General features: G+C 49.8%; 1 protein-coding gene across 1 annotated transcript; it reads right to left on the bottom strand.

Annotated features, from left to right (window-relative positions):
• Nucleotides 1–2,483: 2,483 nt before the first annotated feature.
• On the bottom strand, nt 2,484–9,016 carry RND1 (Rho family GTPase 1). Its single transcript, XM_030835224.2, has 5 exons — nt 8,805–9,016; nt 7,943–8,030; nt 5,223–5,332; nt 4,215–4,349; nt 2,484–3,532 (listed from the first exon to the last, which is right to left on the bottom strand). The coding sequence occupies exons 1-5, from the start codon at nt 8,922–8,924 to the stop codon at nt 3,287–3,289; spliced, it is 699 nt and encodes a 232-aa protein (XP_030691084.1). The 5' UTR covers nt 8,925–9,016; the 3' UTR covers nt 2,484–3,286.
• Between the last annotated feature and the right edge of the window lie 4,826 nt (nt 9,017–13,842).

The following is a 13,842-nucleotide window of genomic DNA, read 5'->3' as shown; positions in this document are numbered from 1 at the left end:
TCTGTGCTGGACACTTAACTTACATTACTTTTTAAAAAAAAAATAAATTTATTTATTTCTATTTTTGGCTGCGTTGGGTCTTCCTTGCTGCACGCGGGCTTCTCTCTAGTTGTGGCGAGTGGGGGCTACTCTTCGTTGCGGTGCGCGGGCTTCTTACTGCGGTGGCTTCTCTTGTTGTAGAGCCCGGGCTCTAGGCACACGGGCTTCAGTAGTTGTGGCACGCGGGCTCAGTAGTTGTGGCTCATGGGCTCTAGGCGCATGGGCTTCAGTAGTTGTGGCGCATGGGCTTATTTGCTCCACGGCATGTGGAATCTTCCTGGACCAGGGCTCGAACCCGTGTCCCCTGCACTGGCAGGCGGATTCTCAACCACTGCCTCACCTGGGAAGCCCTAACTTTACTTGTTCTTCTAATAGTATAAGATGGGCATTATCTCCATTTTACTGATAAGGAGATTGTGGCCCAGAAAGATTCTAAGTCCACATAGTCAAAAGAATGGAGCCAGTATTCAACTCCAAGTTCATTTAATTTCAGAGTAGATACTCTTTCCCCATTTCCAGGCTACCATTCTCAGTCATCTTTAAAGATCAGTAAATTGAGACCCAGAAAGTTGATGAAGCTTGTCCAAGTTCAGAGTGGCAGAGTTCCCCCAGTACTGGTGCACACCTCTCTCACGGCACATGTAAGACATTGAGCTTAAAGGATACTTGCATGGTTTTTCCTACCCTGCTAGTTCTTTCACAAATATGCATCTTTGGAGATGGAGACAGAGGGACTACATTCTAGTAAGGACCATAGGGAGAGAGTCTCCTAGTTAGGTACCGCATGGCTAGCAGTAAGGGGCCCATGGAATTACAGTTAACATTGAGACTGGGTTTGAATCCTGACTCTACTACTTAACCAGAGTATGATCTTGTACAAGTTATGTGGAATCTCTGGCTTTTCTATTTCTTCTTTTATAAAAGAGGGATAATAATACCATTTGCCACCCAGGCTAGGATAGCAGAGCAGTAAAAAGTGCATGTTCTGTAGAGAACAAACTAGTGGTTACCAGAGGGGAGAGGGAAGGGGCAATATAGGGGTAGGGGGAAAAGAGAGTTATTATGGGATTATATGAAATCATGTGTGTGAAACTTTTGAAAATTGTAAAGCACTATAGAATTTGAAGACTCATTCAATTTTTAAAAAGTGAAAAAAAAATTAAATGGTTAAACTTAAAAAAAAAAGCACATGTTCTGGAGCCAGGTTGCCTGGATTTGTATCCACGTTCTATCACTTTCTAGCTGTGTGACCTGAGGCACATGAATCTCTCTGAACCTCAGTTTCCCTGTCTGTAGAATGACGTCAGTAGTACCCCATAGCGTTATCAGAGGAATAAGTAACTTATAAAGAACTTATAAGCAGCCCTGACCCATAGTAAACATTTAACAAATGTTAGCTATTTTCATTTATGAGGTTAAATGTGATAATGTAGAGAGGATCGGGAGTTTGGGATTGGCAGTTTAGGACGAGAATATGAAAAAGAATATATATATATATATATGTATAGGTATAACGAAATTACTTTGCTGTACAGTAGAAATTAACACATCGTAAATCAACTATATTTCAATAAAATTTTTTAAAAATACTAAATTGAAAAAAATGTGAAATTGTAGGTAAAGCACTCAGCACAATACTGAGCACATAGTAAGTACTCAATACACAGTAACTATTTCCAGTACACTGTGAAAGTTGGAAAAAAGAGCTGTAAGCAGCTGAAGAGAAGGGATGTTAAGGCCCCTGAGCTGCCATCAACAGGCCATGGACTTGGAAGTTGCAGAAAGCAGAAGGCATCACCTCGCCTTGAACTCAGAGGAGACCAGAACCCTTGGAACCTCCCAGCCTTGGCTTCAGTCTGTCTATCTTCTGCAGGGGTTGGGATCTCAGCAGCTTGGATCTCCTTCTGATGATTCCGCTGAACCTTGTCTCTCTCCTCTAGACTCTCCATAGGGCAATGGTTCTCAACCACGAGTGATTTTGCACTGAGGGACATTTAGCAATATCTGGAGACATTTTTGGTTGTGACAACTTAGGGGTGTTACTGACACCTAGCTGGTAGGGGCCAGGGATGCTGTTAAACATCCTCCAGTGCACAAGACAGCCTCCACAACAAAGCATTATCTAGTCCAAAATGTCATTTGTTCTGAGGTTAAGAAACCCTGCTCTAGGGCTAAGGAGATCTTCATTGGCTTAGCAGGACTTGGGTGGGGAAGGGGATGAGGCAGGGGGTGGGGCAGAGGGAGGAGATCCTTGTTGCAAGTGCCAGGGAACAGTGGAGGCAGCCACTCTGCAACCCACAGAAAGGACCTCAAGACAGCTTTTCCTCATTATCGAAGACCAAAGGGAACAGAGACAGGAACTAAGAATACGGAGCCAACTTCTTTATATGTACTATATTGTTCAGTAATAAATAGGTTTTCTTCTTTAAACACAGAACATATAACAGACTGAAACACTCCCCCCTCCCCCCGGTTCCAAAGACAAGAGTCTATAAAACAAATGCCAGCTATACTGCCCTAAGGGCAGAAAAAGTCTGGTGACCCCCACCCAGCCCTGCGTCCTGCAGCACCACCACCCCCATGCTGCAAGAGAAGGGGGTCTGGGGCTTCTCCCTTGGACCCTGGGGACTTAGGTGAGAAGCATGTGAATGTATGATGTCACCTCTCCATGAGGCATGGGCTATGCAAAGATGAGGTTTCCTTCTCATTGGCTCTGACCAGCTCCTGCTCTTCTGATTTCAGTTACCAGTTACGAAGCACCTGGGCTCAGCTCCCAGAGGAGCTGCCTCTTGGCTTCCCCACTCTCCATTCCTCTGTGGCCTCCTCGGAGGGGAAGGGAAGGGCTCAGGGACCCCTCCCATCCCCTGGCCTGCATGGAAACGCTGTGTGGAAGAGGCATGATGCTGAAGGTGAGGCTCCTGTAGGCCCCCAACCAAAGCCATGAGGCCAGCATGCCCCCCCCCAAAAGCCCCACACCTTTCCTGCCTCTGGAGCGGAGGGCACTGGGGCAGCTGGCCCCTCCACCACCTAGTGCCTGGCTTGGGGTGTGATGGTTCTTTCGCAGTGTCAGGTCCTCAAGCTGGGCCCGGCTCTTTCCTTGTCCCATTCCTGTCTCCTTCCAAGCCCTCACCGTGGCCGTCTGAAAACCTCACATCCAGTGTCCTAAATTGTCTCCTCCTCCCTCTCCCCATGCCTCTGCAACCCAAGGGGGGAAGTGGGAGGTTGTCTCCCTTCTCCAACCCCAGCTTCACATAATGGAACAGCTTTTGGCCTTTTCCTTCTTGAAGGTGGAAGAGATGAGTTCGGAACGACTGGGGAGGTGGAGCAGTCGCTTGGAGAGGCTTCGGACAGGGCTCTTCGGGGGCACTGGGCTGGGCTTGTTCAGACACACCGTGGACGCCGTCCGGAAGATGCTGTGGATACTCTTTTCTGAGGTGAAAGCCGAGCCTTCCAGGTAGATTTCCGCACCCAGCTGCTTGGCTATTGCACAGCCCTGCGGGAGGAGTGAGGTCATCAATGCAGTGCCCCAAATGGCTCTGAAACACTGCCTTCTAAGGTCAGTGGTCCTCCCCAGGGCTGCTCCGATGGACCCAACTGCCAGTCTCCCACCACCACCCTCTGCTGATTATCTTCTGAAGGTGAAGCCTGACTGCACCTTAAGTCACCTGGCACACTTTTTAAACCATACTGATGCCAGAACAAGTAAATCAGAATTTCTGGGGGTATGCCGAGGCGTTAGGATTTTCAAGAGCTCCCCGGATGACTGTAATGTGAAACACTGGTTTAAAAGAAACGATCCTTACACTTCCATGTGCATAAGAAGTTATCCAGGGACTTAATTAAAAATGCAATCCCCATACTTTTCTCCCAGAGTGACTCTATAGATAAGGAGTCAGGAATTCTAAAAAGCACCTCTAGTGATTCTAATGCAGGTGGCACACACAGGAATGGCTCACCTGCCAAACTATAGCATGAATCTGGGTAAACTGGTACCCAGCACCTCTATCCAGGTAACTAGTTTCCTGATTACAGATGGCCCCACAGAACACCAATTCTCTCTTGCCGTAGTGAGTGAGTGTGAGCAGGGGCCACATTTCAAGCCCTCTCCTGTAGCCTTCCCCAACTCAGCCCCCAACACACACGAGGGCCCCCCCCCCCACACCACACACACACACCTGCTCGTAAGAGATGGGTGCCTGCTTCTGGTGGGACAGCTCCATCAGAGTGCTCAGGTCTGTTCGCAGGTCTGTCTTACAGCCAATAAGCAAGACGCGGGTGCTGGGACAATAATCGAGGATTTCCGTCCTCCACTGAAGAGCCATGCAAGAAGATGGGAAGGAGGAAGGAAGGAGAGTCAGTGGCTGACGGACACCCGGAGAAACCCAGTTGGCAACATCACACACACCATCCAGTACACCACCAGCTCAGCCCTCCCTCTGAGTCACAGCACCACCACTGCACTAATTACATCATCTTCCTGCCCATGAGGGCTTTGGGGCCACAGGAATGCTGTTCCAAGAGTCTGTCCCCAAATTCAACAGCCCAGTCACCAGAGAGAGCACGGAGGCAAATCTCCCACTCTCTGGCAAGCATATGGGGCATGGGTCTGCCCCCTCAACCCAGAGGGCTTCACAAGTCCAGAAAGCCAAGAAGAAGCCAACCGGTCTCTTTCCAAGGGAAGGAAATAATCCCAGAGTCTTCTGGGAAACTAGGCTAGTTCCACAAGCTTTCCTGGGACTCCTCAGTATGGGCAGACCTTGCTACTCGGACCAAGGCATTTCCTACCAGCAGTTCGGCTCAGGCCTGCCTGGCTTGCCCAGTCCAGAAGGCCTGGGATCAAGGTCAATGAAAGCTGCCACCAAAAGGCCCCTTCCCCGACCCTCAAACCATATCACCAGACGGTTCTCTACTCTCAATCCCTCACTTCCTGAGTCTCAACACTTCCCTCCCTTGCTGGGCCTCTGACAGAGCAGTGCAGGAGAGGGGCAGAGGCAGGATGCAGAGGGGACTGGAGATCTGGGTTCTAGTCCTGGAGCTGTAGCTAATGTGGCCTCAGGCAAATCTCTGCCTTCCCTGGCCTCAGTTTCTTCCTGTTACACAAGAGGGGATTAGATGACAAGGTCCCCAAGATTCCTTTTTGTTCTCAGGCTGAGCTAGAGATAGCAGAGTTTATCCAGCCTTACCTTCTTGAGTGCACTGTCCACTGTCTCTGGACGGCTGATATCAAAGCATAGTAATACTGCATCTGAGTCGCTATAGCAGAGTGGACGGACATTGTCATAGTAGGGAGATCCTGGTAGAGACGAGAGAGAGCTGATGGTGAGCCATGGCATTCTCCCTCCCTACAGGCCTAAACCAAAAGAGCCCTGGGAATACCATGCTTGGTCCCTTAGGTGAGATGGCCCCACCCATGCCCCAGGGGAATGTGCTCCAGTGCGGAGCTTGGGACCTGACCGCCTTCTGCGGTACAAGAATATCATCTTCCTTAGTCCTAAAAAAGGGAAAGGGGGCAAAATGAAAGGGAGGTGGAGTATAATTTGGCCCTGTCTGGATCTCCTACAGTGGGCTTAGTTGAAGGTTCGCCAGTTTTCTGAGTCCCAGGGGAAGCTGCTCCTACCCCTACAGAGAGACCAGGCCTTGTTTAAGGTCTCTTTTCTGGAGTCTGCCTGCTGCCCAACCTCTGCTCTAGGGTCTCCCCAGTGAAGGAACAAATCTGCCTGTTACATAAGTGGCTGCCCCGCTTCTTTGCCGTGGGGTCAGAACTCTAGGAGGCTGGCAGGGGAGGGAGAGCATCAAGAATTCAGTGTCCCACTCCTCCCACCCGAATCAGCTTACGCTGTAAAGGGCACAAGGAAAGCTGCAGCCCCTATCCCAAGATCTCAGGGAGGCGTTCTCAGAGACAGCAGCACCCATAGCTGGGATTTAGAGGCTCGAATAAGGGTCCTTCACTGGGAGGGGAGTAGGCAATGCAGACTCAGGTGGTCCAATACGGGAGAATGCTAGGGGTTGAACCTGCCCCCCTCCACCCTGGGGAAGGAAGAGTAGCAGATTTGGAACCCAGACAATCCGTGCTCAGAATAGCAAGCAGCCCCTCTCCCTGAACCGCAATTGCCATGGAAACTGGGGGGAATCCAAGCTGAGGCGGTGGGGGGGGGTTAGTTGTTAAAAAAAAAAAGGAGTAAAGGGGAGTTGGGATAGCTGCTTGCTCCTTCAGCAATTGGTCCCCATCCCTCTCTGAGGTGGGGTCTTATCACAGCATCACCGAGCAAAGGGAGCACTGCAGCACTGGGGAAGGGGGAGGGGAGGACGCCTCCATTCTGGCTCCAAGCGATCCCCCTCCCCTAAGACCAGCAAGTGAATAATGGGAACAGGTTCAACCCTGGCCCCAGTGCTGGGAAGCCCCATCCCACACACCCCTGCTTCTCCCTCTCCCTTGTGGGCACTTCATTTGCAAGAGGGAGTTTGAGGATGACCGATAGCCTGCAACCTTTCAGAACTCGGGGGGTGGGGGACGGGCTGGGGGGATGCGACACAGGGAACAGAGACCACCTTGCTGACTTTCCGTTATCTGGACTGGGATTCAAGGGCTGCATTCTGACTGTGAGAGGAGAAGGAGGGGCTCTTTGGGGTGGTGGTAGTGAAAAGAGATGAGCTGCAGTAAGATTCTGGGAAGATTGAGAGGTGGGCAGAGCACAGCAGACGAAAAACCATACATCATGCAGCCACGCTGCATTCCAGTCCAGTCCAGCCAGCACAGCACAGTCCAGGAAAACCAGAATCCTGCCTCCCAGCCCCTGGAACTGCAATGGAGGAAAGCATGCCTCCGTTGAGGTTGAGGAATTTGTTTTGTTTCGGGGAGTGGGGAGCAAAAGGAAGTCTCATTTTCCGTTTACCCATCCCCTACCTCCAATCTTTCGAGACCTCAAAATTGGATGCTGGGAATAACAGCTCTTTGGAGGAGTAGGATGGCATATTTATATGTAACAGGAAACCCCTAGTGATTTATAGTTCCTCTTAAACTCAGCCTGAATATGCATTTTTTGGAGAGAAGTGGATTTTATTTTCTTTCTCCTATTCCTGGCTTTTAGTCCTTAATTATGACTCTGAGCTCAGTCTATTAAAAAAAAGGGCTGGGCTAAAGAGATAATGAAGGGGTCAGAATCAAAGCAAAGGATAGACTAGCACTGAAGGTTTAGGGATGAGAGGCTTGAAACATACTGCTTTCTACGATCCAGAAAGACAGAGCCCAGTCAGAGCCAACAGCCCCCCCAACTAGGTACAACGTGCCCATGCCCCATATTAAGCCCCCACCCTCCAAAACACTGACGATGCATCGCTTCATCCCTCAGCCGCAGAGGTATGACAGTGGGGCTGAGCTGCGGCAGGCAAGCAGGCAGCAGTGGCCTGAGATGGAATGCGGGAGAGAAAACTGAGTCAGGAGCAATATTTCCCCCAAAGCAGGCTTGTCTCCTTGCCTCACCCACAACGGCCTCCAGCAGCACTGCCTCCTGCCTCTTCTTTGGCTTTGCTCTGGGGCAGTAAAGCCTGTGTGTGCGTGTGCTGGGTGGCAGGGAGTGGAAATGGAGAAGCCCTAACTGCCTCCTCCAGTAGTCTTCCGGGGTCCATCCACCTCACCATCTCAGCCCTCTGAAGGATGGAGCCAGACCCAGAGAAGTGAGTAGCTTCTGGGGTTTATCCACTCTGAACCCCTGGACCAGCCAACTGAGTTGGCCAAACTCTCCCCACAACCCCAACCAAAGAATCTTCAGGTCCCCTTCTTTCAGTTTCCAGCAAGCACCAAACTCCTTCTTCCCCGTCAAAGAGGGAAACAATTTCTAAAAGACGGCAGCTGCAGCAGACCAGTAGGGGTGGGAAGGCGGGGACTTGGGGCCAGCAGTCTTACCTGAGGTGTCCCAGAGACTGAGCTCCACTCTCTGTTCCTCTGTCTCCAAGCAGGCTGTGTAATTCTCAAACACAGTGGGCACATACGTCTGTGAAAAGAGAGGAACTATTCACACCCTGGGCGTCCCTACCCTTGTAACCCTCCAGTTAGTTCTGGCTACACAAGAAGCCGCTCATCTTAGTGAGACACGAAAGTGTCAGGAGATAAGGAGAGGAGGGGATACCCGGGGCAGGAGGGACCACATGGGACAGAGGGAGGGGAGCGTAGAGGCACAGACAGTTTGCTCCATCAGAGTAAGAAATGTGAATGACTGCCTGCCAGGGACAAGCCCCCCATATCCTAGATGGTTAGGGAGACACACACAAAGATTCCTCTTGTCCCCAGATTTGTCTGTCTTCCAATGTCACAGCCACAAGCCAGTTCTAGCGCTTTATCTTTTCCCCACAAGCCCCTTGGACCAGCAGGGCAGCAGAAAGGAGCAGCAGAAGCCTGCCTGGGGACAAGCGCATAGAACCTTTGAGGATGGGTGAAGGGATGGACAGGTATTACGTCAAGAAAAAACCCCAGACTCTCAAATGCTTCCAGTTCCCTCTCCCAAGAGCAGACTCCAGGATGAAGGGAGGTAGGAGGGGATTTGATGGGGGGACCTATGGGTGAAGAGGTGAGGAGGAGCCTTCGGGGCGGCAGAAGTGGAACAGGTCTCAGGGGAAGCTAAGGCAGGGCGGTCCTCCAGCCAGAAAGCGGCTGAGGATGGGGAGGGGTGGGGCGGGGTGAGACAGCTCCCCTGGGCGGGTGGGAATCTACCCCCAGCTGGCATACGGGCAAGGAGGAAAGCTGGCCAGTCGTCGGGCGAGCAGCTCACCTCGGGATAGCAGTCTTTCGCCAACACCTGTAACATAGCTGTCTTCCCACACTGCACATCCCCCACCAGAACGAGCTTACATCTGGCCACGATTGGCTGGGGGGCCCGTCTCTCCTTCATGGCTGCAGCCTCCGCGGGACCTGGACTCGGATTCAGAGAGGATAACGTTGCGCCAGGTGCGTCTCAGCACACGACCCAGCCCGATTCCCTGTGTCTCTCCAACTGAAAAAGAGGCCGGCACAGCCTCCTTATATCACCCTGGCTGAGCCAATCACAAGAGGGGGCGGACTCTGCCACAGCCAATCCCTGAGGTGGGATCCCCTCCAGCAGCCAATGGCAGGAGGTTCTGAGTCAGAGTCCTCTTTCTCTTTCTCTGAAAGCTCTTTCCCTTTCTCTTAAAGCTGCACCTTTGCTTCCTCTGAAAGGGGATTCCCACGTTGTTTTGCATTTGTATTGGGGTTGGGAGTAGGAGGGGGAATGAAGCAAAATTTAATGGTCTTGTGTGGCCACCAGTTAGTGTCAAAAACAAACTAGCAGGCGCAAGAGGGAAGAGATATGGGAACATATGTGTATGTATAACTGATTCACTTTGTTATAAAGCAGAAACTAACACACCATTGTAAAGCAATTATACCCCAATAAAGATGTTTAAAAAAAAAAAAAAAACTAGCTAAGAATGTGGATAGTGAGGTCGAGCTGGAGTTGTCCCAGGAGAAGAACAGGACTTGCCTAAATTGTAGACTGGTGACACCCCTTGGGGAAGGGGCGGTCCCAGAAATTTCTGACCCCTCTGTTCTATCTAATCCCCACCCAAACCATTTCCCACAGAAGCTCCTGCTGGACCCCTTTATCAGCTCCTGCTGGACCCCTTTCAACTCCCGTCTCTTTCTCAGAAATCACCTTCATCCAAAAATAAATAAGTTAAGAAACTTTCTTGCATCATCTGGAAAAAACCCACAGAGCTCCTGACCCACAGCTGGGCAGAGAGAAAGGAATGAGGGAATCTGGCAAGTGGGGATGGGAGCAAGGAGTAGAAAACAAACAAAGTCGCTGTCTGTTCCGCCAGACAACCTCTCACTCCAGGCCTGGCAGGAGTTGCTTTAGGAGTGTTTGTTCTGCTGCTTGGGTTCAGCTTCCTGGATGAATCAGGCACAGGTCCAGTTTCAGGCTGACACCTACTGACGCTGAGGTACTGCGTGTGTCACCTGGTTAAAGTCCAGAATGGAAGACTGGGACTGGGACTTCGGGGTTAGGAAGCTGGAGGGCAAGATGAGGTTGAGATGAGCTACGTAACTGCCTGCCAGCCCTCAGCCCTCAGGGCCTTCATCTTACTGCCTCTCTGCTAGACAGACCCACTGTACGTCCGCAGCCTGAATAACCCGCTGATTATTCAGGAACAAAGACAGCCCAGATGAGGCGTCCTGGGGATAAGGGATTGAAGTAAGACTGACCTTGGACAAAAGTGAGAGCATGCCAGACTTCTCTAGGTCCCTTCACCTCGTCAAGGCCAGTGCCTCTGGAGCACAGCCGGGGTCCTGTTCCATCTGAGCTTTACTCTAATTCACCATCATTGCTGCCCCACCCAGGGGTATTTTCCCTGTTACGAAGGATGTTTAAAAGTCTTCCCTGGAGAGCTTCCCTGGTGCCGCGGTGGTTGAAAGTCCGCCTGCCGATGCAGGGGACATGGGTTCGTGCCCAGTTTGGGAAGATCCCACATGCCGCAGAGCGGCTGGGCCCGTGAGCCATGGCAGCTGAGTCTGCGCATCCGGAGCGTGTGCTCCGCAACGGGAGAGGCCACAACAGTGAGAGGCCCGCGTACCGCAAAAAAAAACCCAAAAAGTCTTCCCTGGGGACTTCCCTGGTGGCACAGTAGTTAAGAATCTGCCTGCCAAGGCAGGGGACATGGGTTCGAGCTCTGATCCGGGAAGATCCTACATGCGTGGAGCAACTAAGCCTTGTGCCACAACTTCTGAGCCTGCGCTCAAGGGCCCATGTGCTGCAACTATTGAGCCTGCGTGCTTCAACTACTGAAGCCCACGCCTCTAGAGCCCATGCTCCACAACAAGAGAAGCCACCGCAATGAGAAGCCCACATACCTTAGAAGAGTAGCCCCCGCTCGCCGCAACTGGAGAAAGCCCACACCAAGCAGCGACCAAGACCCAATGCAGCCATAAATTAATTAATTAATTTAAAAATCTTCCCTGGACCCAAAGGGACAGATCTCTAAGGGTAAGATTGCAATGCCCTCGACAGACAGGAGAATGGAGAGTATTTTGAGAATGTAGCCTAGCCAGTGTGCCTCCCATCAAAGCCTATGGCATCCAAGTCCAAGTTGCTTGGCTAAGGGCTCTGAGGCTAAGTCTTGCGCTGTCCTCTGCCCATCTCCTAAGGCTCTCTTTCCAGGGATCAGGAATCACCTCAGGGAACCTCCAGGGTAGAAGGACAGTTATCCAGGTGCTACCATTGGCTGGTTACCCTCCTTTCCCAGGCAGGCTCTCTGGAAGTTTCTTCCCCCTACCATTCCCCAGGCCTCATCCTCAGCCCTCAGGTAATGTTCTGCCTATAGAATTTGTCCTCTTCTTGCCCTTTTCCAGCAGGCTGGCAGCTTCTCTGAGTTGCCCATAAATATGGTTTGGGAGCGTTCCAGGAACAGCTGTAAGATCACAGTCTGCCTCAGCTTGGAGTCCCCTCCCTCAGCCTTTTTCCTGGTGCCTTCCTCCCTCAGTCTCATCTGGACTCAGTTCTGGAGGCATCAGTGGGGTTCCCATACAGCCTCTTAACCCTTAACTGGGTTCCCTCCAATGGCAGCCCCAAAGGCTTTAGCCCTCTCTCTCCCCCATGTTCTCTACCAGCCTGCGCCTACACATACCCGCGCCCAAGCCACTTCAAATAAACATTCACATAAGTAAAAACTGTTCTTGCCCTGCAAACAGCTTCCTCTGGCTTCTAATAAGTTTGCCATCCATAAGGTCCACTGAGATAGGAATTCTGGGAGCTGGTGCTAACACTGCTTCTTCCCTGAGTGGCTGCATTTCAGGGAAGAGGAGCAGAAAGCCTGAGCCGTGAGATGGAGCAGCCCCCATCATGGCTGATTCTCAAGATGTGTCTCCAAAGGTATTTTGTGGGTCACAAGTTTATGAGTTGTGGTGTGTGTGTGTGTGTGTGTGTGTGTGTGTGTTCAGAAGGCAGCGTGGCAACGTGAAAAAAGGATGGAGCCAAGATTCAGCTGGTCTGGGTGTTGGACCAGCTCTGCCCTTAACAAGCTGTGTGTGTTTGGGAGTCTCTTCTCTCTCTGGGCCCCTGTTTCCTTGTAGGTAATGTGAGGGCTTTGGACTAAAGAAGGGTTTTTTAGCCTTTTTTTTTTTTTTTTTTGCAGTTAGACTCCCTCCCCCAAGTTTGTTCAAACCTCTTCCAAGAGTCTTTATTTGAAAATCCAAAGCCAGAGTAATAAATTTATAAGATTGTTCTTTCCCACCAAGACCAGAAAAATTTTAAACAAGGTTATACTTGAAAGTGTTATCCTAAGGTGAAAGGAGCTAGTCACAAAAGGCCGCATATTATATGATTTCATTTGTATGAAATGTCCAGAACAAAGAAACAGAAAGTAGATGCGTGGTTGCCTGGGGCTCTAGGGGCTGGGGGAATGGAGAGTACTGCTAATGGGTACAGGGTTTCTTTTTGGGATGATGAAACTTCTAAATTTGATTGTAGTGATGATTGTACAACTCTGTGAATATACTCAAAACCACTGAATTGTACAGTTTAAGTTGGTGAATTGTATGGTATGTGAATTATATCTTGATAAAGCTGTTACTTTTTTAAAAATAAGTTTATAATTCCAAATCTTCTTTATGGAATCTCCTTAACTTGCTGTTTTTTAATTCATTCATTTATTTATTTATTTTTGGCTGCATTGGGTCTCCATTGCTGCGCGTGGGCTTTCTCTAGTTGTGACTAAAGGGGGCTACTCTTCATTGCAGCACGCAGGCTCTAGAGCACAGGCTCAGTAGTTGTGGCGCATGGGCTTAGTGGCTCCGCGGCATGTGGGATCTTCCCGGACCAGGGCTTGAACCCATGTCTCCCACATTGGCAGACAGATTCTTAACCACTGCGCCACCAGGGAAGCCCTCCTTTAACTTTTTTTTTTTTTAAAACTTGTGTGGAAATGTTCAAACATTTAAAAAGGTAGAAAGAATAATACAATAAACCCGTAGGTAACCAACACCCAGCTTCAATAATCATCCACGCAATCTTGCTTCATCTATCCCCCCAGCCACTGCTCCCCACTACACCTCCTTACTCGATGATTTTATTTTTTATTTACTTTTTTAAAGGATTTTTTTGGGGGGGCCACACCGTGTGGCATGTGAAATCATAGTTCCTGGATCAGGGATCGAACCCACGCCCCCAACACATGCCCCCTGCACTGGAAGCATGGAGTCTTAACTGCTGGACCGCCAGGGAAGTCCTGGATGATTTTAAAACAAATTTTGGACATCATATCATTTAATCCATAGAGATTTCAGTACTCATCTGTAAAAGAAAAGGATTCTTCGTTAACATAATCAAAATACCATTGTCACAAATAAGTAACTCCTTAATATCACCAAATATCCAGTCAGTGCTAAAATTTCCCCAATCGTGTCACACCTTGGTTTAGTTAAATCGGAATCTGAACAAGGTCCACTCGTTGAATTTCATTGATACGGCTCTTAAGTGTCTTTTATTTCATAGGTTCCATCTCCTTTTTTTTTCCTCTCAATTTATGTGATGAAGAAACCAGGTTGTTTATTCTATAGTGTTTTCCACATTCTGGATTTTGCTGATTGCATCTCCATGGTGTTGTTAACATGTATTCATAGTAAACTCCTTTACAAATTAAGTCTTATGCAGTATTCCAAAATGTGAAAAAAGATGGAAAACAAAACTGCAGTGGTTGAATCAGAATTAGGCACTTGCAGTGAGGCTCACTCAGCCTTCTCTCCCCTCCTGGCGTACCTCTAAGGAACAAACTCCAGGGAACACAGTTTAAAAACCA

The sequence above is a fragment of the Globicephala melas genome, chromosome 10 (assembly GCF_963455315.2).
Source record: "Globicephala melas chromosome 10, mGloMel1.2, whole genome shotgun sequence".
Lineage (NCBI taxonomy): Eukaryota > Metazoa > Chordata > Mammalia > Artiodactyla > Delphinidae > Globicephala > Globicephala melas.
This window is presented reverse-complemented; position numbering and strand designations above follow the sequence as displayed.

Bases quoted from the DNA above. Each gene is read 5' to 3' on its own strand.
- RND1 (XM_030835224.2), bottom strand. From the start codon at position 8,924: ATGAAGGAGAGACGGGCCCCCCAGCCAATCGTGGCCAGATGTAAGCTC. The intron at 5,333-7,942 runs GTAAGACTGCTG...CGTCTCTACCAG, and splicing joins CAGTCTCTGGGACACCTCAG to GATCTCCCTACTATGACAAT. The intron at 4,350-5,222 runs GTAAGGCTGGAT...ATGGCTCTTCAG, and splicing joins TGGACAGTGCACTCAAGAAG to TGGAGGACGGAAATCCTCGA.